Source organism: Carlito syrichta, unplaced genomic scaffold (genome assembly GCF_000164805.1).
Source record: "Carlito syrichta isolate Samal-C Ts95f unplaced genomic scaffold, Tarsius_syrichta-2.0.1 Scaffold288381, whole genome shotgun sequence".
NCBI lineage: Eukaryota > Metazoa > Chordata > Mammalia > Primates > Tarsiidae > Carlito > Carlito syrichta.
This window is the reverse complement of record NW_007232477.1, coordinates 205298-231365: the sequence shown is the minus strand read 5'-3', so window position 1 is coordinate 231365 and position 26068 is coordinate 205298. Positions and strand designations below refer to the sequence as shown.

Here is a 26068-nt window from a genome sequence, read left to right as displayed (position 1 = left end):
ATATGCTGCCAAAGGAAAAAGCTGCCACTCAGTTCCACAGTATCCAGTGATACTGAGCACCCACACTCCACACCCTCCAAACCCCACAGACGAGGGAGTCGACTGTGCTGTCTGTACCCCCCTGCCTCATTCAGGGAAGAATCCAAGTGTGCTCAAAGGCAATTTTCAGAAGCAGACGTTTTCAAAGAAAGAGTAAATAAAGAACTTGACACTATCGACATTTTTTGCTTTTCAGGTAGCCCTTACTTGCAAGAAGATAAATAAGGCGGCTTTCTTAGGATATTGACACAATTAGAGGCACTGAAGAAAAGTTAGAAGCAGCAAAGCCCATATCTTTTGTCCTTAGTATAAAGCTCCCTGCCAGGCGGCATCCACATGACTGACAAGCCTCCACAGTACTCAGTCACTCCGTGGTCTTCTTCCCCTTCCAGTTCTTCTCCCTTTCTTCAAGTTCTGCCTCGGTGAAAGCTGCAGGGCCCCAGTGAGTGATCAGGCGAGGGTTCTTTGAACCTAAGAGACAAACATGCTTTACATACAGAAGTGTTATATTCTTCTTTGTACATTATCATTTCTCCGCAGACAAAACAGTGCGTGCATCTATCTATCTATCTATCTATCTATCTATCTATCTATCTATCTATCTATCCATCCATCCACCCACCTATCTATCAAGTTGGAGTCTCACTCTGTCATCCAGGCTGGAGCACAGTGGCATGCTCACAGCTACCCCAGTGTCGACCTGCTGGGCTCTGGCGATCCTACCGTCTCAGCTTTCCAAGTAGCCAGAACTACAGGCATGTGCTACCACACCCAGCTAACATTTAAAATTTTTTACTGTAGAGACAAGGTCTTGTCAAGTTCCCCAAGCTGGTCTCAAACCTGTGGATTCAGGCAATCCACTCACCTCGGCCTCCCAAAGTGCTGGGATTACAGGCTGAGTCACCGAGCCTGGCCCATTTCTACTTTAGTTCTTGGAGGAACATCTGTCAATGTCATGCCAGCTCAAACAACCAGAAGATGTATACAAAGGGGATTTGCTGAGCCTCTTACCTATCAGAGTACAAGTTATTCAAGAGAAATGTACCCTAGATCTCTTGGGTTTCTACAAATTAGGGCTAAAAACACGTTTTCTTAGAAGTACAATTCAAATACATAAATAAAACAAAAATTAGTTTAAAAAGAAATATATGATTATTTCAAAGAGTCTGTTACCTGGTTCTATCAATCGAATTAAACCTTCGTGATGAGCTACTTTGTCCTTCCAGCTCTTGGTTTTACTAGTTGCCAACTCCAGCTTCTTTTTAACTCCCTAGAACAAAAGTGGATTATGGACTATACAGACACAGAGGTAGTTTTGAGAACATAACAACGACTGGGAACTTGTTCTATGTTTATGCTCTATCTCATTAAATCCTCATAGCCATTCTAAGAAGCAGGAAGTGTTATTACCCGCATTGTACAGAGTGAAAACTAGAGTTCAGAGAGTAACTCGAGGTCACAGAGAAGGAAGAAGTGTAGAGCAAGGACTGGAATCCAGGCCATCTGATTCTGAAGCCTACACCATATGCACATTAACTACAGATGAAGACACAGGATCCTTTGCGCCAGTTATAGTTTACTGCCTCTCCACTCCAAATCCACCCTCCGCTGTCCTGCTGGTGGCGCTAGAATACTTCTCCCTCACTATAGTTGGCGGCATTTAAGTATTGTCAGTAGAAGATGCTGAAGGGGCTTTTCTTCTAGGTTCTACTCAGCAGGCTCCTGTGGCATTAAGGACTCCATGCTATGCACACTCAGTGGGTTTTTGTGGCACCTCCTTGTGGACAGCTTCAGCCAATGCCCCGGAGGGTGGCTTTCCAGGGGAAAAAAAGGCTTCTTTTTTCTGCCTGGGCCCTGTCCAAGAAGGTCTGGATCACAGCATTGGTGTCAAGGGGCAAGGAACAAGGGACTCTCTTCCAGATTTGTCCCCTCCCTGAGCACCCTGCCTCAGTCCTGGAGGTGAGGGCTGCTTCCTTCCTGCATCTGCCATTCCTGCATTTTAGAGTCTTTCTTACAGCAAAGTAGGTAATCCCACTACAGTTAACATTTTTTATTAAACTTTCCCTGTTCAAATTATTGTGTACCTTCTCCTGACTGGACTTAGACTGATATACCATATCATCTGCAAACATTTCCCCTCTCTCTTCTTTCTTATAGCTAAGCAAAATTCGTGTTACATACTGACAGTTCAGCAAATACTCTTATTATTGAAAAATGTTTTTGTTGTTGTTGTTGAGTCAGGGTCTCACTCTGTGGCCCAGGCTGGAGTGCAGTGGCACACTCAAAGCTACTGCAGCCTCCACCTGCTGGGTTCAGGCGATCCTTCTGCCTCAGCCTTCCAAGTAGCTGGAACTACAGGTGCGTACCACCACGCCCGGAGAATTTTTGGATTTATTGTAGAGGTCTTGCCAAGTTGCCCAAGCTGGTCTTGAACCCATGAGCTCAGGCAATCCTCTCACCTCAGCCTCCCAAAGTGCTGGGATTAGAGGCGTGAGCCACTGTGCCCAGCCTGAAAAATGTTTATTGAAAAACTAAATACACAAGTTTACAGGGTTGAGTGCCATCACCTCATACTGCTCAAGGGCTTGCTTCCGCTCTAACTCCAGCTGTTCCAGCTGCTCCATCGCCTCCTGAAGGGCCCGCTCCTTCAGGATGCGCTGATTCTCCAGCTCCTGCTTCTCCGCCTCGGTTGTCTGAATGGCCTGCTGCTGCTCCTGGTGCCACTTCTCCAGTTCGGCCCTCTTGGCAGATTCTTCCTCCAACAACCTACAACGTAGAGGAGAGCTCAGGATCAAAGCCTGCCTGGCTCACTACCCTGACCAGCAGATGAGGTGGGCTTTTTTTTTTTTTTTTGAGTCAGGGTCTCACTCTGGGATCCAGGCTGGAGTATAGTGGCACACTCATGACCACTGCAGCCTCGACCTGTTGGGCCCAGGCGATCCTTCCACCTCAACCTTCCAAGTAGTTGGGACTACAGGTGTGTGCCACCATGCCCAGATAATTTTTTGATTTATTGTAGAGATGAGGTCTTACCAAGTTCCCCAGGCTGGTCTTGAATCCCTGAATTCAAGCAATCCTCTCACCTCAGCCTCTCAAAGTACTGGGACTATAGGCTTGAGCCACCATGCCCAGCCTGGTTTTTTTTTTTTGAGTCAGGGTCTCACTCTGGGGCCCAGGCTAAAGTGCAGTGGCCCGATCACAGGTCACTGCAGCCTCTAATTCCTGGACTCAGGAGATCCTTCCGCCTCAGCCTTCTGAGTAGCTGGGACTGTAGGAGTGCTCTACTATGCCTGGCTAATTTTTTCATTTTTTTTTTTTTTTTGTAGAGATGAGGTTTTGCTATGTTACCCAGGCTGGTCTCGAACTCCTGGGCTCAAGCAATCCTCCTGCCTTGGCCTCCCTAAGTGCTGGGAGCCACAGTGCCCAGCTGAGAGAGGCATTTTAGATAAGAGAATATTTGAGGTCATCTAATCCCCCTATCTCATTTACAAGGAGGAAACTAGGAGCCAGAAAACCTTACATTCACAAAACTGGTAATGTGGTCCAAGTGTCCTGTTCCAAGTCCTTTCATTTTCATCATTTTTTTGTAGGGGGGAGAGCGTCAGGCTCGGTGGCTTAGCCTGTAATTCCAACACTTTGGGAGGCTGAAGTGAGTGGACTGCCTGAGCCCGTGGGCTTGAGACCAGGTTGGGCAACTTGGCAAGACCACCTCTCTACAATAAAAAATTAGCCAGGTGTGGTAAGGTGTACCTGTAATTCTGGCTACTTGGAAGACTGAGGCAGCAGGATCGCCAGAGCCCAGCAGGTCAACACTGGGGTGGCCGTGAACTTGCCACTACACTCCAGCCTGGGTGACAGAGTGAGACTCCAACTCAAAAAAAAAAAATTTATGCAGAGCTTAATGTATGCCAGGAATGGAGCTAAAAGTCAAGTGTATTTTCTTAATTAATCCTTACAATAAACTCAGGTGCTATTATTCCTATTTCAGAGATGAAGCACCTGTAATCCCAGCACTTTGGGAGGCTGAGGTGAGTGGATTGCCTGAGCCCACGGGTTCGAGATCAGCCCAGGCAACTTGGCAAGCCCTTGTCTCTACAAAAAAAAAAAAAAAAGCCGGGCATGGTAGCACGCGCCTGTAGTTCTGGCTACTTGGAAGGCTGAGGCAGAAGGATTGCTGGAGCCCAGCAGGTCAATGTTGGGGTGGCAGTGAGTGTGCCACTGCACTACAGCCAGGGTGGCAGAGTGAGACTCCAACTCAAAAAGAAAGAAAGAAAGAAAGAAAACAGACATGAAGCACATAAGGCACAAAGATTAGGTGACCTGCACTTGGTCATTCCCCTGCTGAGTGGCAGGACCAAGCTTTGAAATTTGCCTACAACATCAAAACATTTTTTCATGTAGTAAAAGACTATTATCAAGGAAAAAGCTGATAATTAAAGTGATGAAGATGAAAGGAGAAAGAGTTAACTCAAGGCAGAATAATCACAGAGGTATTATTTATTGAATAATTACTACATGCCAGGCATTTTACCATCATTGTTGCGAATCCTCTAGCAATCCTGCAAGGTATTCTTCCTATGTTACAGAAGAAGCAGTGAAAAAAATCAAAGGGCTTAAAAAATCTGTTATACAGGTTGTAATGGATGTCAACCCAGGTCTGCGTGACTCCAAAATGTTACATTTCAATAACAGGCTACCTACCATAAGAATGCCCAGCTATGTAGGTATTTAAATAAATTAAGACAGCTGAAGCTTGCACTCAAAGTGCAGACAGTGTGGTTCAATGCCAACCTAGGACAGGACATATATCTAGTGGCTTGGCCCTCAGTATTATGGTAACAAAGTCAAGTCACACAGCAGGTCAGGCACTACTGCCTGCGAGCACCTGATCTTCTTAAACCAACAACTAAGGAAATAAAGTAACTGATAATACAGCCATTATATGACCACCCCAACTCTTCCATCTCCAGGCCTAAACCCACACTGGTGTCAGAATTCCTTCTGCAACCTCCTGCAAGGTGGCTATCCAAGCTGGCTCCAATACTCTAGGTGATGGGCAACACTGCCTCACAAATCAGGCTAGTTTATTTATGGGCAGTCTCAATCCTTACAAAGTTCTTCCTTATACTAAGATGAGCTCTCCCATCCACTTCCCTACTTCCAAAGAGGATGGATCTGCTCCCTCTTCCTTGTTAGGGCCCTTTAGCAAATGGAAGGCAGTTCTCATTTCTCACTAAGAATACCCTTCTCCAAGAAGACCATCTCCAGCCTTAACTATTGGGTTCCACCTTCCAGACTCAATATTCTTTTTGAGACAACCTCCAGTTCCTTAGATGTCTCTTGGAGTTTGATGTCCATAACTGAACACGACATTACAAATGTGATCTGAGCAGCGCAGTGTTTATTTATTTAGTCAACATTTATTTCTGGTATACTTATTATGTACCTTCTATATGTTCTTCTAGACATTGGGCATACAACCATGAACAAGACTGGATAGACCTGTTTTCTCATTGCAGTGGTAAAAGTGTGGACAAAGAATGAACACTTCCAGATGCCTAAGCTGCCCAGCCTCTGAATCCCCTCCATGTTCTATGCGGTCTGCCACAGTAGGAGTCTTGATGGGAGGTAGGACCCATCTCCCACTATGGACTCCACAGGACAGACACCTGCCCTCCTACTCTTGGCATCCAGGGTATGGTGGAAGCACGAGTTCCTTCCTGGAACTTTGATAATGAAACAACAGACACAAAGAAGCAGAGTCACTGGAGAATTCATCCTGCTATTAGCAGCAACCCCCAGTGTTGAGTGACAGCAGAAGTGATGGCGTTAGCGCATCCTCACTGGACTTTTCCCATGGCCTGGATTGGGCTGTAGTTGTTGGGACTGCCCATCTTCCCGTGGTTCCTGTCTGTGTTCAAACCCTGGCCACCTGCTTTTCTGTGGAATTGGTGAAGTAGTTAAGCAGCTTCCAATAAATTATTTCATCACTGTAGCTAATACCAGTTGGTCTCTATGGCTTGCGAACAAGACTCCTGACTAAAGAATTTAGTGCCTCATTCTCTTTCTGTGCCTCAGCTTCCTCATTTATAAAAAAAGGAACTGAAACTATACCCACCATCAAAGACCTGTTGATTATTAAATGTGTTAATGCATGGAAGGTGCGCACAAGTTTACCACATAGCATGTTCTGGGTAAGTAACAGCTAATACTATTATAGAGGGATGATGATCTCATCTGTTCTGGACTGCCTACGTGTATGTGAGGTTTTGGCAACCACATCACAAGGAAGTGAAACCACAAGTCTTTTCAAATGAATTGCTATTAAGCCACGTCTCCTGAGTCCTGTACTTGCTCTGTTGATATTTTAAATTAACATCTTGGTCTAAAACCATAATTCCAGCCAGTCAATATCTTTTTTGAATGTTTATTATAGCATTCTATACATTATATATCCTCCCCATCTGCAAAGCAGCACACTCTGAGCAACTACCAAATGCCAGACATTGAGTTGAACACTTTGCACGCATTATCTCATTTCATCTTCACGGCGACCCCACAGGGTTGGCAATTACCTTTATTTTATAGATAAGGAACTAAAAGCTCAAAGGAGTGAAATAACTTCTCTAAAGTTTTATAGCTAGAAAATACCAGAGCTGGGAATTCAACCCAGACCTCACTTGAGAGCCCAGACCCTAACTTTCAAATACATGAAAAGTTGGATGAGTGTGGTGGCTTACACCTGTAATTCCAGTGTGCTGGGAGGCTGAGGTGGGAGGATTACTTCGAGCCCAGGAGTTCAAGACCAGCCTAGGCAATATGGTGAGACTGTACAAAAAAAAAAAATTAGCTGAGCATGGTGGCACGTGCCTTTAGTTCCAGCTACTTGGGAGATGAGTTCCAAGAAAGGATCACCTGAGCTCAGGAAGTCGAGGCTGCAATGAGCCATGATCCTGTCACAGGAGACAGAATTAGACTCCAACTCACAAAAAAAAAAAAGGCTTGGATTCATTCATTCATTCAAAAAATATTCCTTGTGTACTTACTGTTTGCTGGGCACCTCATTAGTTGCTGGGAATATGGCTGTGACTAAGGAGTGCTCCAGGGTCTTACAGACTCAAAGTGGGTAAAAGTTATAATGGGACAGATTATGGCTCAGTCTCAATAACTTTACAATAACTTGAGTTTTATAAATGTTAAATGAACAGTTTTCTTCTGGGTTCTCATTCAGAAGAGGCTAGATATCCTTCAGGATTACACTTGGGGGGGGAAAAACTTCAACTATAATAAAAAAAAGAGAGAGATGACTCAAGCCGAAGTTTTCGTTAGAAATAATTTTTTATACAGAAAAAACTTAAGATAGATAGAGAAAGGACCATCCACTAGAAGAATAACAAGACACAAATATTCTGAGAATGACTTGCTATTGCTTTAAGAAAGGACTGAGAAGTGTTAACTAAAAGGCCCTTTACATAGACCCTTGGCCTAAAGTTATGTTTCATTTCATTAATGTCAGTTTCTAATCCAAGCCCAGGATGACTTTCCTTGTCTTTTCTATCCAAAGAGGTCTATGCTGAGGAGCAAAGAACTAGTCCCCTCAGAATGTCTTTCAGAACCTTAGCAACTTTGGGAAAGAAACTCACTTCATTTAAAAATGACCACTAGAGGGTGCAAATTTGTCAATTTCAAGTTCCAAAAACTAGTAAGAAAAATAATTCAGGCTGGGCACAGTGGCTCACACCTGTAATCCCAGCACTTTTGGAGGCCAAGGTGGGCATGATTGCTTGAGCCCAGGAGTTTGAGACCACTCTGGGCAACACAGCAAAACCTAATATCTACAAAAAGATTGAAAAAGTTAGTCAGGCCTGGTGGTGCACACCTGTGGCCCCAGCTATTCGAGAGACTCAGGTGGAAGGATGGCCTGAGTCCAGGAAGTTGTGGCTGCTGTGAGCCGTGATCATGCCACTGCACTCCAGTATAGGTGACAGTGAGACCCTGACTTTTTATTATTATTATTATTATTTTGAGTTGGAGTCTCACTCTACCATCCAGGCTGGAGGACAGTGGCACACTCACGGCGAGCCCAGCGTCAACCTGCTGGGCTCTAGTAATCCTTCCGCCTCAGTCTTCCAAAAGTAGCCGGAATTACAGGCGCACGCTACCATGCCCGGCTAATTTTTTGATTTATTGTAGAGATGAGGTCTCACCAAGTTGCCGGGGCTGGTATCGAACTGTGGGCTCAGGCAATCCATTCACCTCAACCTCCCAAAATGCTGGGATTACAGGCTGAGTCACTGAGCCCAGCCGTGAGACTCTGACTTTAAAAAAAAAAGGAAAGAAAAATAATTTAGAATTGAAAAATAATTATATTCATAAAATGGTCTTTGATCATCAAGAAAAAGTTAAATTTGTGTGCAGCACTTTCAGTTTACTGGAGTAGAACTGTATATAGTAGTTATATTTGCACTCAAAAGGTTGAAACTATTTTGCTACTTGTTTAAATCACAGTGTACAAAATAACTAGTCAGAGTTTGTTAAACAGCAAATTAGATGTCTGGCTCCTATCCACAGATATTTTGATTCAGTAAATCCAGGGTGAGGCTCCACGTGTGTATCTTTTAAAAACTTTGTTAGGGTGATTCTGATATATATCACTGGTTAAAGACTACTGGCTTCAACAATCCAAAATTGCTCCTTCTTCAAAACATCACTCATTCTATAAACACTAAATAACTGATACTTTAGTAAATTTCAAGCATTATCTGGTTCCCATCATGATCTACTCTCAGCTGTGTCATAATCAACTTTCCTCAAAACTGCAGTAATGGTAGGGTGTGATGGCTCGTCTGTAATCCTAGCACTTTGGGAGGCCAAGGTGAGAGGACTGCCTGAGCCCAGGGGTTCGAGATCAGCCTGGGCAACTTCGTGAGACCTCGTCTCTACAATAAAAATGAAAAAATTAGTCAGGTATGGTAGTGTGCGCCTGTAGTTCCAGCTACTTGGAGCTACTTGGAAGGATCGCCTGAGCCCAGCGGGTTGACACGGGGGTGGCCGTGAGCGTGCCACTGCACTCCAGCTTGGGCGATGGAGGGAGACTTTAACTAACAAAAACCCACCAAAACAAACAAACCAACAAGAATTGCAGTAACACATATAGCGTATCTCATCTGTGAATTCTCTGCACAAGGACAATCCATAAACTCTCAAAGCAGCACAAAATATCAAGAGGCTCAAAAAATGTCTAGTGTTACACAGAATGCCACTCTTTGGAAGTCACATGGTACTCAAATCTTCCCATGCAGTGGATCTTCTGTTAACATCACTGCTTATTGGTACTGGGAGGGAGTTCTGAGAAAACCTGGTTAATCCCAAAGTGCAATGAGCATGTGCCCGTGGGGCCTATAAATACCAGGTGGTGTGGTAAGCACTTAGTCTTTTATTTAGAAGATCATTTTTTCCTTAGTAAAATCTAAGACTTTAAAACCAAGTTATTTTTAAAGTCACTTTTAGCAAAGTATAAAACTAAAGAAGACTTTCCCCCCTCTCTTCCTGTGTAAAGATTAAACATCTTTTGTTGCTCCACATGGAAAATCTACCTGTTTGTCTCATAATTGCTCCCCAAAATGGGATGGGGGGGGAGTGTCACAGCTCAAAGACTAAGCATATCTGCACTGCTACTGCAGCAAATATTTTTTAGTGTTTTCCTCCAACCCCAGACATCTTAAATAATGCAAGTGGGGCAGCAATACAGAAACTGGAGGAGGATAGCTTAAGTTTTCCTTCTGGGGAGGGGGGTCTTCATTTTATTTGGTGCCCCTGCTGCCCAAAATTGAGAGTTCTCATCTGAGAACATGACATCATAAATAATACACCTGACTTTAAAAGCTCTAAGGAAGAAAAAAAAAAATCTAGGTTTCAAAAACTTTCAAAACTAGGAATTCAAATCGTAATTATTGAAGAAATGTCACCAATCCTGAATGACCAAATAGAAACTGCATATTTTCTCCTTATTCCCTACAACATGGCTGCAACTCTGGCCTGAACAGGCTCCTGCCTCTACACCAAGGGTCCTCTCTGGTCTGGAACATGCTGAAGCACCCAAGGTCTCAACAGAGCTGGTTTTGGGTTCATGGACATTCTTGAATCTGGATTAAGGGTATCTCCATCAAACAGCTCTTACATAGGCCTTTATTTAGCCCTGAAGCAAAGGTGACTCCAGAATGAGAAGAAATACCCCAACTGGCCAAGTCTCCAGGGTCTCTACCAATCTGGACAACACTTTGAGCTCAGTCAGCCAGGGCTGAGACACACCTCCCTCTCCACCAGAATGTTAGTTATTCTGAGACATTGGATTAGCCCAAGCAAAGTACATAAAGGCAAAGTCTGCAAACCAATCTGGCACCTGGCCTGAAGCTTCCGCACTGTCTCTTCATCTTGCCGGGCCTGTCTCTCATCCTCAAGAGCCTCCTGCAGCTTTAGGTACATATCTTCCATCTCACGCACTCGCTGCAAATACTGTTCCAGTTCGGAGGACTTTTGGGCAACCTGTTCTTCCATCTGCAGTCTGATCTGATGGTATAAAAGGGTCATGTTTAAATGCATGTTGATTTCTCTCACAGGAAAAGCCTTGTCCTCCACCTCAGAGGTTGCCTACAGCCTCAGCCTTAGCCCATGAGGGTGGCAGGTCCTGTCCTTCACTCTTTGAACTAAAGATGGAGGAGACAAGAGCACCACACCCAATATCAACAGAAAAACAAATTATAATCCAAATGTTGTGTTCCTGCCCTGGTATGCTTTCCATTTCTTCCACTCAACATTTTAAGACTCAAGTCAAGAAAAAATTTCCCTGTATAATTATCTTTAAATTTCTTTCTGTCATAAAGTCACAACCTCTTTATCAAAAGCCTTCTCTAAAAGAAATGAATCTTTTCCCAGTCAGAGCAGTCAAAGAGTTAAAATAAAGGGGAGGCCGGGCTCAGTGGCTCAGTCTGTTATCGCAGCACTTTGGGAGGCCAAGGCAAGTAGATTGCCTGAGCCCGTGGGTTCGAGATCAGTCTGGGCAACTTGGCGGGACCTTGTCTCTACCATCAATCAATAAAGGGGTAAAGGAGAGATTAGCCCACACGGGACTCTTCCTGCACTTTTCTGGTTGCCTCCACCCGTTTTCTCCCTCCCAAGGCACCGCTAGCTCTGGTGGAACTCAAGTGATTCAGTTAGTGTCTTTACACGTTTATAATTTTTCCCTTCAGAATTAAAGAGTTTTGAATCCCCGTCTTGAAAATTAAAAGATAAGAACATCCTAATATACACATTAGCATATGTCTCTAAAGTTTATAAAATATCTTCACTTATGCTGGGCTCATTGGCTCAGCTTGTAATCCCGTGCTTTGGGAGGCTGAGGTGAGTGGATTGCCTGAGCCCATGGGTTCGAGACCCTCCTGGGCAACTTGGCGAGACCTCATCTCTACAATAAATCAAAAATTAGCTGGGCATGGTAGTACGCGCCTGTAGTTCCAGCTACTTGGAAGGCTAAGGCGGAAGGATCGCAGGAGCCCAGCAGGTCGAGGCTGCGGTGGCCGGGAGCGTGGCTCTGCACTCCAGTCTGGGCAACAGAGCGAGACTCCAACTCAAAAAACAACAACAACAACAAAAATATCTTCACTTGTAATAGCTCGCTGTGTCCTCATAAGAGTCATGAGAGATCATATGATAATCCTGCATTTAAAGAAGAGAAGCCAGTGTTCAGTAAGAAAGGGCAGATAGGAAACAAGGCCAGACCTTCTGGCTGCTTCCTGATATAACATGTGGCTTTTTCTGCATGCTTTTCCCTCATAAAACAAACACATCTCTTTCAACTCTAAGCAACAAAAAGTGACCTAATGATATGTCATGTGCATCTATTTGGGCATTGAATGCAGTACTCTCCTGGGATACCACTCAATGTGAGAAGACCTGTGTTCCATTTAACTAGTGAACCACCTAAAGCCACCTGCATCTTCGTTCTCTTGGGAATGGAGCCTCTAAGATGAATCAGAGCTGCCAAGAGCAGCAAACCAAAATTCAGATGTCCTCACAATTTCAGGAACCTCCCTTACCCCCTTTGCTCATTACAGAGGAGAAATATCAAAAAAACTTATGCTTACTTTCCCCACAGCTATTTGTTTTACCAACCAGAACTCTTTTGAAAATGAAAAGGGATGTTATTAATAATTATACCAGCTGGGTACGGTAGCTCATGCCTATAATCCCAGCACTTTGGGAGGCTGAGGTGAAAGGATTGCCTGAGCCCACGGTCTCTACAATAAAGCAAAAAATTAGCCGGAAATGGTGGCACGTATCTGTAGTTCCAGCTACTTGGAAGGCTGAGGCAGGACTGCCTGAGCTCAGTGGGTTGAGGGTACTGTAGCCGTAAGCATGCCAATGCACTCCAGCCTGGGCGATGGAGTGAGACTCCAACTCAAAATAATAATAATAATAATTATACCAGGATCACAAAGACCGTCCTGGACAAACCGTGACATACACTCACCCTAACCAAGCATTTATCACCCCATTCCATAAATTTCTACTTAGAGGTCTTGAAAATAAGGTTTATATTTTTTATCTATGTTTCTTCGATACAGTGCCTGGCACATAGATGGTGCTCAGTAAACAGATAATGAATAGATGAACGAACACATAACTTCCCCAACAGCCCACTGCAAGTCAGTAGCAGAGCCAAGCTGGTAAGATGGCCTCCCTCTAGCCTCCCAGTCCTTTCCACTTCCCCCCCAACCCATGCTGGCTCTGTGAGCGACTGTAGCAGTTTTCCCCAGTCATGTGGTACTCACAAGCTTCTCTCTTTCCAGCTCTGTGCTGAACCGGGCCTGCAGTTCCATTTGAGTCTGAAGGCGTTTCTTTTCCTCTTCTGCTGCACGAGACGCTGCTTCTTCTAGTTTCTACCCAATCAAAAACCCATGCACAGAAAAGAAGGATTATTACAGTAGAATTAAGTACATTGAAGGCGGGAGAAGTAAGTACATTAGAGAGAGTGTGCATGTTACACTTAAACATATGGGAGAGGCCACACATTCTTTATATTCAATAAAGACCTCAGATTCCATTGGAATTCCATTCCAACAATTTGCTGAGTGAACATGCAAAACAAATTAGATAAATGAAAGACTACTGATAAGTCTGAACAACACTTTACAAAGAAAGTTTTAGTACAGTCACTGAGTTAAATTAATTTGCAATTGTATTCATGAGATTTGAGAACTATTTCATCTGACTCATTATGCCTTATAATTTTAACAGAGCCTACCTTTTAGAAGGGTGGCATGAGTTGCTCCATGGATGCTTTCCCTAGCAACTATAAATGGTAAAAATTATTTTAAAAAAAAACCAAAACCTTTGAAAGTCTCTAGAAATTATCCTGAGGGCAAATTGCAAATGAAAAATACTTTGATAAGGCATGGTGACTCATGCTTATAAACCCAGTACTTTGGGAGGCAGAGGCAAGAGGATTGCCTCAGCGAGTGGGTTCAAGACCAGCGTGGGCAACATGGCGAGAACTTGTCTCTACAATAAATCAAAAAATTAGCTGAGTGTGATTGTGCATGCCTGTAGTGTCAGCTACTTGGAAGGCTGAGGTGGAAGGATCATGGAAGTTCAGCAGGTCGAGGCTATGGTGGCCGCGAGCAGCATGCCACTGTTCTCCAGCCTGGGTGACAAAGTGAGACTCCAACTCAAAAAAAAAAAAAAAAAGAAAGAAAGAAAGAAAAATATTTGGATAAGACAATCTACTAAATCTCAGAACAGTGAGGGTCCATGGCATTTGAATTTGATACGCAAGGCACTCCTTCCTGCTCCCCCACAATGTCAGTAAGAAGGAGGCTCTACTCCTGGCAGATGGAACCCAAAACAAGGGCTCCTTCTCCCCTTAACTCATGGTATAGGGCTATGATATCTTCCAGGGAGGGGCAGGCCATCAGAATTTCCCATCATCCCCATGTTGTAGAAGAGTGGCTGAGAGGCCTGGGGGTCTCTTCCTCCAACTGCCCCCACTCACAGGGTAGAAGTCCTAACCTAGATAAGACAGGATAAGAACACTGTCGTAATTCACTTGTAGGGCAGGAGTTGCACACAGGGAGAGGCAAGAGGTGAAGGCTACAACTGCCACCTAGTGACGGGCTCATAAAGCAGGAGTATCACTCCAAAAGAAGTCAGCCACTGCTTTAACCCCCAGCTCCAGAACACTGCACAAAAGTTTTGCCCAGGGACAAAGGCAGGCTGTGACGCTCTCCCCAAAAGAACTGACTTTATTTGAAAGTATGAGGAAGTATGATTGGAAGAATCAACATAAGATGTCCATCCTACCCAAGGCAATCTACAGATTCAACACAATACCCATTAAATTACCAACATCATTCTTCTCAGACCTGAAAATGACAATATAGAAATTCATATGGAAACATAAACGACCACGAATAGCCAAAACAATCCTTAGCAAAAGAAACAAAGCAGGAGGTGTCACATTTTCAGACTTTAAACTTTACTATAAGGCTATAATAATAAAAACAGCCTGGTACTGGCATAAGAACAGGTATATAGACCAATGGAATAGGACAGAGATTCCGGAAGCAAAACCTCAATTTCTCAACCAGCTCATCTTTGACAAAGTCTCTGCCAACAACCACTGGGGAAAAGAGAACTTATTCAGTAAATGGTGCTGGAAAAATTGGCTGACCACATGCAGAAGATTGAAACAGGACCCTTAACCTATCACCACTCACAAAAACCAACTCTAGATGGATCAAAGACCTAAACATAAAACCTCAAACTATGAGAATCTTAGAAAACACAGGAGACACCCTTATGGAAATTGGAATTGGATTAAGCAACCGATTCCTGATCAACATACCAGATGCCCATGCCATAAAAGATAAGATAGACAGGTAAGACATCATCAAACTGAAAAGCTTCTGCAAAGCAAAAGAAACCTTCAAGAGAGTGGGGAGAGAGCCCACAGAATGGGAAAAAATATTTCCTAACTGTATATCTGACACAGGCCTAACATCCAGGATCTATAAGGAACTCAAATGTGCCAAAAGGAAAAAAACAAACAGCCCTATTAAAGAGTGGACAAAAGCTGGGCTCAGTGGCTCAGCCTGTAATCCCGCGCCTTTGGGAGGGTGAGGTGAGTGGATTGCCTGAGCCTACGGGTTCGAGACCCGCCTGGGCAACTTGGCGAGACCTCACCTCTACAATAAATCAAAAGTTAGCTGGGCATGGTAGCGCGTGCCTATAGTTCCAGCTACTTGGAAGGCTGAGGCGAAAGGATCACTGGAGCCCAGCAGGTCGAGGCTGCGGTGGCTGGGAGTGGCCACTGCACTCCAGTCTAGGTGGCAGAGTGAGACTCCAACTCAAAAATAAAATAAAAGAAAAAACGAAAAAAGTGGACAAAAGATACAAATAGACACTTCTCAAAAGAAGACACACGAGCAGCCAACAGATACATGAAAAAAGTAGTCAGCCTCACTAATCATCAAAGAAATGCTAATTAAAATCATACTGAGATACCACCTAACTCCAGTCAGGATGGCCATTATCCATAACTCAAAAAACAACAGGTACTGGAGAGGATTTGGGGACAAGGGAATACTTCTACACTGTTGGTGGGAGTGTATACTAGTACAACCTCTGTGGAAAACAGTGCGGCAACTGCTAAAAGATCTAAAAATTGACCTTCTGTACAACCCAGCAATCCCCTTTTTGGGAGTATACCTGGAGGAACTCAAATCATTCTACAAAAAAGATACCTGCCACACATGTTTACTGCAGCATTATTCACAATAGCAAAAACATGGAACCAATTGTGCTGTCCATCAAAAGTGGACTGGATTAAAAAAATGTGGTACATATAAGAAATGGAATATTATGCAGCCATGAAGAAGGACAAAATTATGGACTTTGCAGCAACTTGGATGGATTTAGAGTCTATCATACTCAGCAATCTATCACAGAAACAAAGAACTGAGTACCACATGTTCTCACTTATAAGCAGACCCTGAGCATTTATTATAACATTGTAAAAAAGGGTTTGGCAGTAGCAGGACATTGCCGGGGGGGGACTATAACATTAATAAGGGTACCTGATCTCAAACCAGGTGAAGTGGGGACCAAAGAGAGACCCAAGCTTTACCTGTACAATATCCACATGTATACATAATCCTGAATTGTACCCCACATATTTTTTTTTAAAACTGCTAAAGACAAGAACAAAAACAAAATCTTGAAATCAGCAAAAAAAAATGATTCACCACACACAAGAGAACTCCAGTAAGTTTAAAAGTTGAATTCTCATCAGAAACGTGCGACCAGTTCTGGCCAAAGTATTGTAAACAGAAATGCAGTGTGACATTTCTGGGTTGAGCACTTACTGCCAAACCCTAGAACATGCTTTCTTCTTGCATAGTGAATAGCAACATTCAGGATGGTAGCTGCTCTATTTACCTGGATTTTCATAATTACAGATGTATACACTCTGACCCAACATTCTCATTTCTGAGAATTTATTCTACAGAGATATCAAAACATGTATGGACATATACAATGACATAGATATTAGATAATTCCTGGTCTGGTAAGGTGGTTCACACCTGCAATCCCAGCATTTTAGGATGCCGAGGCAGGAGGGTTGCTTGGGCCCGGGAGTTTGAAACCATCCTGGGCAACATAGCAAGACCTCATCTCCATAAAAAATAAAAAAAAATTAGCTGGGTGTGGTGACACACATCTATAGACCCAGCTACTTGGAAGGTTGAGGAAGGAAGATTGCTTGAGCCTCAGAGTTCCAGGCCACAGTGAACAATGGTCATGCCACTACACTCTAGCCCGGGTGACAGAAATATAACCTGGACGTTAAAAAGAAAAGAAAAGAAAAAAAAATCCCCATAATATCATCTACTAAAACAACCAAAATATTCACCAATAGGGGTCTGGTTAAGTAAGTAATGACACAGTCATATTTCTGATTTTTTTTTTGGAGTTGTCCAGGCTGTCGAACAGGCCAGAGTGCAGTGGCACATTCACAACCACCCCAGCACTGATCTGCTGGGCTCCAGTGATCCTTCCACCTCAGCCTTCCAAGTAGCTGAAACTATAGACGTGCACTACCACACCAGCTAATTTTTAAAAATTATTGTAGAGACGAGGTCTCACCAAGTTGCCTGGGCTGGTCTCGAACCCACAGGTTCAGGCAATCTACTTGCCTCGGCCTCACAAAGTGCTGGGATTACAGGCTGAGTCACCGAGCCCAGTCTCAGAATGTTATATAGCCATTAAAAAAAAGAGTGAGGAGGCTCTGTTTATAACTCATATAGAAAGACCTCAAGAATATATTAAGTGAAATAAACTAGAAGCAGAACAGTAAGGTTGATTTGTACTTCTTTGCATTTGAAAATGGGAAAAATAAGAACGTATATTCACATTTCCTTACTTTGGGCAAGGGAAAGGAATTAGGTAGAGGGGGAAAGAAGTGAAAGGAAATCCTTAAATTTCTGAACCTATTCAAATTATATTTTAAAAAGAAAAATAGAAATAAAACTTATTTGGGCAAACCCTTTAAATAAATCCATTAATTTATAAAAACTACCATAATTTCTTTTTCCTTCTGACTAAGATGAGGCCTGTCAAGTCTTAAAAACCCACAGATATGTAAACTAATTCCAGGTGATTAAAATATTCATCTAAGCAGTGTTTTCTAAGAACGCTTCAATGAAAAGTAGGAGAATTGTATTTATTGACATGGAAAAGAAAATCAAAGTTTATTAAGGGATCTAAAATAATCTTCCAGCACTTCTCCAAGAATCCCAGACCAGTCATTTAAATAATTCTATAAATGTAGGTAGTGGGAAAGCTGTCTTGGTAGGTCTATACCTTGCCAACACCAGGCATGCATTCACATTACACAGAGCAGGGCACTTACATGATCCAAGGAGGCAGAGTTTAAAGGAGCTTAGAGTTTAAAGGGGCATTCAATGGATGAATCTCAAATGCATGACGCTAAGTGAAAGAGCCCCGTCTGAAAAACTTACATTCTGCATAATTCCATTTTATTGACAGTTTGGAAAAAGCAAAAAGATAGGAACAAAGAAGAGGTCAGTGGTTTTCAGGAGTCAGGGATGAGGGTAAGGTCTGAATACAAAATACAAAATGAATATGAAAAGCTCCAAAACCCAAAACCTTTTGAGTTCTGACATAATGCTTAAAGGAAATGCTCATTGCAGCATTTCAAATCTCAGGTTTCTGGGTCTGGCACGTTCAACCAGGAAATACTGCATATAATGCAAAAATTCCAAAATCCAAAATCTGAAACACTTCTGGTCCTAAGCATGTTGGATAACTGATATTCAACCTGTATTGGCAATATTCTCTCTTAATCCAGGAAGTCGTTTCATGGGTAGTCATTGTATGATTATTTGTAGACACATATTTCACACTCTCCTCTGCATGTATGAGCTGTTTTATAATTTTAACAAATTATAAAAACTGACACCGGCCGGATGCAGTGGCTCAGCCTGTAATCCCAGCACTTTGGGAGGCCGAGGCGAGAGGATTTCCTGAGCTCAGGGGTTTGAGACTAGCCTGGACAACTTGATGAGACCTCGTCTCTAACGATAAATCACAAAAAATTAACTGAGTGGTGGTGTGTGCCTGTAGTTCCAGCAACTTGGAAGGCTGAGGTGAAAGGACCACCATCCTGGGCGACAGAGTGAGACTCCAATTAAAAAAAAAACAAGCCGGGCTCGGTGGCTCAGCCTGTAATCCTGCGCCTTTGGGAGGCTGAGGTGAGTGGATTGCCTGAGCCCGCGGGTTCGAGACCCGCCTGGGCAGCGAGACCTCATTTCTATAATAAATCAAAAAATCAGCCAGGCGTGGTAGCGCATGCCTGTAATTCCGGCTACTTGGAAGGCTGAGGCGGAAGGATCGCCAGAGCCCAGCAGGTCGAGGCTGTGGTGGCCGGGAGCGGCCACTGCACTCCAGTCTGGGTGACAGAGTGAGACTCCAACTCAAAAAAAAAAAAAAAAAAAACCCCAAAAAATGAAAACCAAAAAAACTGACACCAAGCCCAAGCTCCCTGCCCCACCCTCATAACACCAACTCTTCTGATGTGTGCACAGTGGAAGGAGGAAGTAGCAATCATACACTGTAGGTACTCAGTGTTGCTTATCAAGGCAGTTTTTAAAGAAAATGCAATTGCAGGAGACAAAGGCCAAGATCAAGAGTGATTTAAGGGAAAGGGTGGCAAGAACATAGGAGCTGCTTTCACACAGTTAAGTGTGTGACAGCAACAATTGTTTCTAAGATTCTATGCCTACATGGTTCCTGAGATTACAAAAGTTGTCTAAAAAAAATATTTATCTAAGAGTCAGCACACATTATGGCTTTCCTATGGGCTACAAAGGGAGAACCCCACTAGGAATGTAAGCCAGTCCCACATCTCAGGGCAAAGGTTTTGCACAGGAGAGCATAAAAGGGTCTTTGAGCTTTGGTTAGTAGGTGCTTTCTGATTCAAAACAGAGCGGCTCAGCCCAGAGATGTCACAAGTAAGGACCATGCCCCCATACTGGGAACTCATTACCACCCCAGAACTGTGACATAATTCAAGAAGAACATTTCCCAATGAATGTCAACTATCTTATACATACTATGGTATGTGACCTCCTAGTCCCGGAAGGAGAAGCTGACTCAGCTCTATCTTTAACTCCAAATAAGTAAAACCCACAATTCTAAAGTAAGAGTCTCCCAGGGTACTCCTGAGTTAGATGAGAACTAGGGGGAAACTCAGAAACCAACAGACCTTTTCTAGGTCACCAAAAACAACTTTCACATCCTCAGGCTCACATCTTCATGGGAATGAAATTTCCCATTTTTTCTCTGACAAAATTCAACTGTGCTCATTATTATTATAAAGACACCATCCTAATTTATGAAATGTTTTTGCTGCCGAGATCCACATACTTCTGGGGCTGGGAGAAACAGGGTGTTTCACTCAGTGGTCTGGGTACACATCCTGAGAACAGAGTTCACCAAAAACATCTCCCTAAAACTTCACTAACTGAGTCTGGGTGATACCAAAGCCCCTGAGCAAGGCAGCGATGGCGTCTGCAGGGGAGTGAAGAGCCACCCAAGTCCAGCACCCACTCCCACCTTCCTCACGGTCTCCAGCTCCTGCTGCTTATTTTCGTTGGCGGCTTGGAGCTCCTTCATCTGTCGCTCCAACTCCTCCTGCTCAGCCAGCAACTTCTTCCGGAGGTCTTTCCGATGCTGGCGGGCTTCTTTGTGTGGTGGAGGGCTGCCCAGCTTCAACAGGTGAATAGTAGAATGAATGGCTATAAAAGGTATAGGAGAAAGAAGAGGGAAATATTCTTTACTCTTTGTAAGCCTAACATGCAAATGGTAAAGTGGGAAGAAAACCAAGTAGGGAGTTGGAAGACCTGGTATAGACTCTGATTCTGCCACTCAGGAGTGGGGTGACCTTGTACAAGTCACATAATCTCTCGCAGCATCAGTTTCCTCATCTTTAAAATGAGAGAGATAATCTATAAAGTCTCTTCCAGCTCCAAAATTCCATAGCTATATCTATACTTAAAGAGACACCTGATTTGGGAATACTGTACATATTTTAAGAACTTAGGACAATATATTTGACTCCTTTCTCTATACTTTAGCCTGCCTCTCATCTATGCCTTATGAAGTCGTCTCCCTATACATTCTCTTCCTGAAGAGTAATCATTTACTTTAAAAAAAAAATCATTTACATGCATTATCTAATTTTCACATGAATTGATTTCTTTTTCTTTTTCCTTTTTTTTGAGTTGGAGTCTCATTCGGTCACCCAGGCTGGAGTGCAGTGGCACACACACTCACGGCTACCCCAGTGTCGACCTGCTGGGCTCAGGCAATCCTTCCACCTCAGCCTTCCAAGTAGCTGGAACTACAGGCACGCAATACCATGCCCGGCTAATTTATTGTAGAGACGAGGTCTCGCCAAGTTGCCCGGGCTGGTCTCGAACCTGCGGCCTCAGGCAATCCACTCATCTCGGCCTCCCAAAGTGCTGGGATTACAGGCTGAGCCACCGAGCCTGACCAAACTGATTTCTTTCCTGATATTTTTAATTATTTCAATGCAATTTCTTAAATAACCAATACTTTCTTTTTTTTGTTCAGATTCAAAAAGCATAAAGGACATACTGCAAAAGTCTTCCTCCTACTCCTATCTTCCAAGTCCCCGGTTTCTCTTCCTACTAACAACTGATGCCAACAATTTCCTGTGCATCTTTCCTGAGATATTTTAAGCATATACAAATAAATATGTGTCCTCCACCCTCTTCTGATACAAATGGTGAAACAACACACTGTTCTAAGTCTTAGCTGTTTTCACTTTATTTACCTTAGAGAGCTTTCAAAGTCAGTACATAAAATATTATACACAAAATACTACAAAGTACACCATTGTGGAACTACACCATAATTTATGCAATAATTTCCCAATTAATTGACAGTTTATTTGCAATCTATGTCATTTTGAAAATGTACAAGTATATCTGTAATTATCTACTTTCTAATACTCACAACAACACTGAGAAATAGGTACTATTATTGTCCCCATTCCACAGAAAAGAGGTTACAGAATCCATAACTAAACTCAAGAGATTAAGGAAAGAGCATTCAAACCTAGGTGCCCTTGCCTCAAACTCTTAAACCACATGAAAAATGACCACAATTGCCAACATAACATAATTTTACCTATGTCCAAGAATATAATATTCAGAATCTCCTTTAGGATCAAAATAAAAATTTCTGTTTCATTCTTTACTAATTTTGGGGTAATATAGTAGATTAAAAGTTATTAATGGCCAGGCTCGGTGGCTCAGCCTGTAATCCCAGCACTTTGGGAGGCCGAGGTAAGTGGATTGCCTGAGCTCGCGGGTTCGAGACCCGCCTGGGCAACTTGGCGAGACCTCATCTCTACAATAAATCAAAAAATCAGCCGGGCGTGGTAGCGCGCGCCTGTAGTTCCAGCTACTTGGAAGGCTGAGGCGGAAGGATCGCCAGAGCCCAGCAGGTCGAGGCTGCGGTGGCCGGGAGCGGCCACTGCACTCCAGTCTGAGCGACAGAATGAGACTCCAACTCAAAAAAAAAACAACAAAAAAAACAAAGTTATTAATTTGGCTGGGCATGGTGGCTCATGCCTATAATCCCAGCACTTTGGGAAGCCGAGGTAAAAGGTTGCCTGAGCCCACGGGTTCGAAACCAGCCCAGGCAACCTGGCGAGACCTCAACTCTACAAGAAATCAAAAAATTAGCCAGGTGCGGTGGCACATGCCTGTAGTACCAGCTACTTGGAAGGCTGAGGTGGAAGGATCGCCTGAGCCCAGCAGGTCGAGGCTACAGTGACTGTGAGTGTGCCACTGTACTCCAGTCTGGGTGACAGCGTGAGACTCTGACTCAAAGAAAAAGTTATCAATTCAAAAGTTTGTATTCTTGAGATATTTGAAACTAGTGATTTCTTGTGCACATAATGGATCTTGAAAATCGCTTTAAGTATTCAAAAGCTTCTGTGGGAAATTTAGTTTCAAGATGGCTGACTAGGGACATCACATGCCAGTTCTCAGAATGAAGATCAGAGTTGCCAATGGATGCTCAAGTTTTGAGCAGAAAATGGAAGGAGGAGAAACAGGACCTGTTGAAGTGACCATGCAAAAGGTTGGGGCTCAAAGAAACAAACAAAAAAAAGCAGCAAAAGTCTGGCTAAGATGGATCCCTTGAGGAGCTCAGGGTCGAGTGGAAAGAGTAGAAAGGAGTGCTTTTCTACTCCTCTCCCCCCGTGACAATCTACTGACAGCTAAACTGTTGGGGAGCCCTTCTGTCCTTGCAACCTAGGACACCACTGTTGGTGGCAATGAGAGATCTTCCAGAGAACAGAGAACTGGATGGCAAGCCCATGCAGCATGCTGCATGCCCCCTCAGGTCCAGGCCAAGATGGCAGGCACTATACCAGTTACCTTCTTATAGAGCCATTCCCCTGCCCAGGGATCCTCCACGTGTGACCCACTGCATCACCAGACCACCCATAGACTTTTCTGGCAACCTGCTCTCACTTTGGCAAGCACAGTGACTGGCCAGTCTCCAGGGAGTAGTAGATCCCTTAGAGATCTAACATTGGTGTGGACTGTTCCGAATGGACTCAGCGCAGCCAACCAAAGCCCCCTTAGGACAAAGGAAAAGTAGACACTGCACTAGCCACTGAAGCAGGCAACACTAGAGCCCAGGAATGGATGTGGGGGGGCGGGGGAATCTCTCACACCCCACCCCCTCCCCAGTGTACCGTTGTGGATGAAGAGGTGGCTCTCCCTGCTGGAACCTTGGGCAGATGCACGGAAAGAAGCCAATTCTTGTGTTTCTCCTGTAGTTCCATCCCCTCTGACAGAGAGGTGTGCTGGGAGGGCAGAAACTTTTCTTGTTTCTCCAACATTCCCAGACCCACTGAGGGCCAGTGTACAAAGAGTAAAAAGCCTACACCACCAAACAAAAATACATCACTACAACAACCAATGTCTGAGAAAGCCACCACACAAACCTATCTGCATCCAAGGAACTCATACAGAGCCTTGGCCCTCTGAAAGCACCCAGAAACAAAGTCAATTGATTATACACAAAATACACCACAGTCATACTCTCAAGGGGGGAAATAAATAAGTCCCATTCAAACATATCAAAAAAAAAAAAAAAAAAAAAAGAGTCAGATGGGACACAACCAGCACAAGAACTCTGGCAATACAAAAAGCTAGAGTGTTTTATCATCTCCAAAGGATTGCACTAGTTCCTGAGCAATGAGTCCTAATCATATTGAAATATCTGAAATGACAGATATAGAATTCAGAATACAGATGGTAAGGAAACTCAATGAGATCCAAGACAAAGAAGACAGGAAACAATCCAAGATTTGAAAGATGATTAATAAAGAACCAAACTTGAACTTTTGGAATTAAAAAACTCACTACAGAAATTTCAAAACACAGTCGGAAGCCTTAACAACAGACTAGATCAAGTAGAAGAAAGAATTTCAGGGCTTGAAGGCCAGTCCTACAAATCAACTCAGTCAGACAAAAATAAAGAAAAAAGAATTTTTAAAAAATGAATGAAACCTTTTGAGAAATATGTGGTTATGTAAAGCAACCAAACATATGACTTATTGGCACACTTGAGAGAGTAGAAGAGAAAGTAAGCAACTTGGAAAACATATTTGAGGATGCAGGTCAGAAACATTTCCTCAGTCTTGCTAGAGAGGTTGACATACAGATACCAAAAATTCAGAGAACTCCTGCATCCCCAAGGCATATAGTCATCAGACTATCCAAGGTCAACATGAAAGAAAAAAATCTTAAAGACAGCTATAGAAAAGGGAAACCCATCAGACTGACAGTGGTCTTCTCAGCAGAAACCTTAGAAATTAGAAGAGATTGGGAGTACATTTTGAAAGAAAAGAAATGCTGGCAAAAAAATTTCTTTTTTGAGTTGGAGTCTCACTCTGTCACCCAGACGGTAGTGCAGTGGCCGCTCCCGGCCACCGCAGCTTCGACCTGCTGGGCTCCTGTGATCCTTCCGCCTCAGCCTTCTGAGTAGCTGGAACTACAGGCGCATGCTACCAGACCCAGCTAGTTTTTTGATCTATTGTAGAGATGAGGTCTCACCAAGTTGCCCAGGCGGGTCTCGAACCTGCGGGCTCAGGCAATCCACTCACCTCAGCCTCCCAACCAAGCTTCGTAAACGAGGGAGAAATAGAGTCTTTCCCAGACAAGCAATCACTAAGTGAATTCATTACGATCAGATCAGCCCTACTAGAGAAGTTTAAGGGAGTTGTAAACATGGAAACGAACAATACTTGCTACCACAAAAGCACATGTAAGTAAGTACATAGCCCACAGGCCCTATTAACCAACTACAAAATTGAGACTCCAAAGCAACCAGCTGACAACACTAAGACAGGAATAAAAACTCACATTCAGCCTTCCATAAAAACTGTCTAAATGCTCCACTTAAAAGACTTAGAGTGACAAACTGTATAAAAAATAAGATGCATCCTCCTGCTATCTTCAAGAGACCCATCTAACATGAAACAACATCCATAGGGTCAAGGTAAAGGGATGAAGAATGATCTACCATGCAAATACAAAACAGAAAAGAGCAGGCATTACGTTATTTTTTTTTTTTTGGGTTGGAGTCTCACTCTGTCACCCAGACTGGAGTGCAGTGGCCGCTCCCGGTCACCACAGTCTCGACCTGCTGGGCTCCGGCGATCCTTTCGCCTCAGCCTTCCAGTAGCTGGAACTACAGGTGCGTGCTACCACGCCCAGCTAATTTTTTGATTTATTGTAGAGATGAGGTCTCACCAAGTTGCCCAGGCGGGTCTCAAACCCGCGGGCTCAGGCAATCCACTCACCTCAGCCTCCCAAAGCGTGGGATTACAGGCTGAGCCACCGAGCCCGGCTACGTTATATTTTTTAAAAAACCAAAAGGTTCAAATCAAGAAGATTTAACTATCCTAAATATATATGCACCCAACACTGGAGCACCCAAATGTATAAAACAATTACTACTAGACTTAAGAAAAGACTTAAACAATCACACATAATAATGGAGGACTTCAATACTGAAGTGACATTAGACAGATGAAGGTAAAAGGCTAACAAAAAATTCTGGATGTAAATTCAACACTTGACCTAGTGGACCTAATAGATAGCTATAGAATAATCCATACAACAACCACAGAATATATATATATATATTCTTTTCATCTGCACACAGAACTGAACACATACTTAGTTTCAATAAGTTGTTTTTGTTTGTTTTTTTTTGAGTTGGAGTCTCACTCTGTCACCCAGGCTGGAGGGCAGTGGCATGTTCCCAGTCACCGCAGTCTCAACCTGTTGGGCTCAGGTAATCCTTCTGCCTCAGCCTTCCAAGTAGCTGGAACTACAAG

At 43.4% G+C, this 26068-nt stretch overlaps 1 protein-coding gene across 1 annotated transcript in view; it reads right to left on the bottom strand.

Moving 5' to 3' along the window:
* Positions 1-222: 222 nt before the first annotated feature.
* Positions 223-26068, bottom strand: part of SWAP70 (SWAP switching B-cell complex subunit 70) — a gene marked incomplete at its 5' end in the record, with an annotated part of 102406 nt that continues 76560 nt past the window's right edge. The window contains 6 exons of the mRNA XM_008053708.1: positions 223-510; positions 1213-1309; positions 2607-2805; positions 10442-10608; positions 12870-12977; positions 20233-20414. Coding sequence (XP_008051899.1) covers positions 404-510; positions 1213-1309; positions 2607-2805; positions 10442-10608; positions 12870-12977; positions 20233-20414 — 860 coding nt within the window. The remainder of the gene's footprint in view (positions 511-1212; positions 1310-2606; positions 2806-10441; positions 10609-12869; positions 12978-20232; positions 20415-26068) is intronic.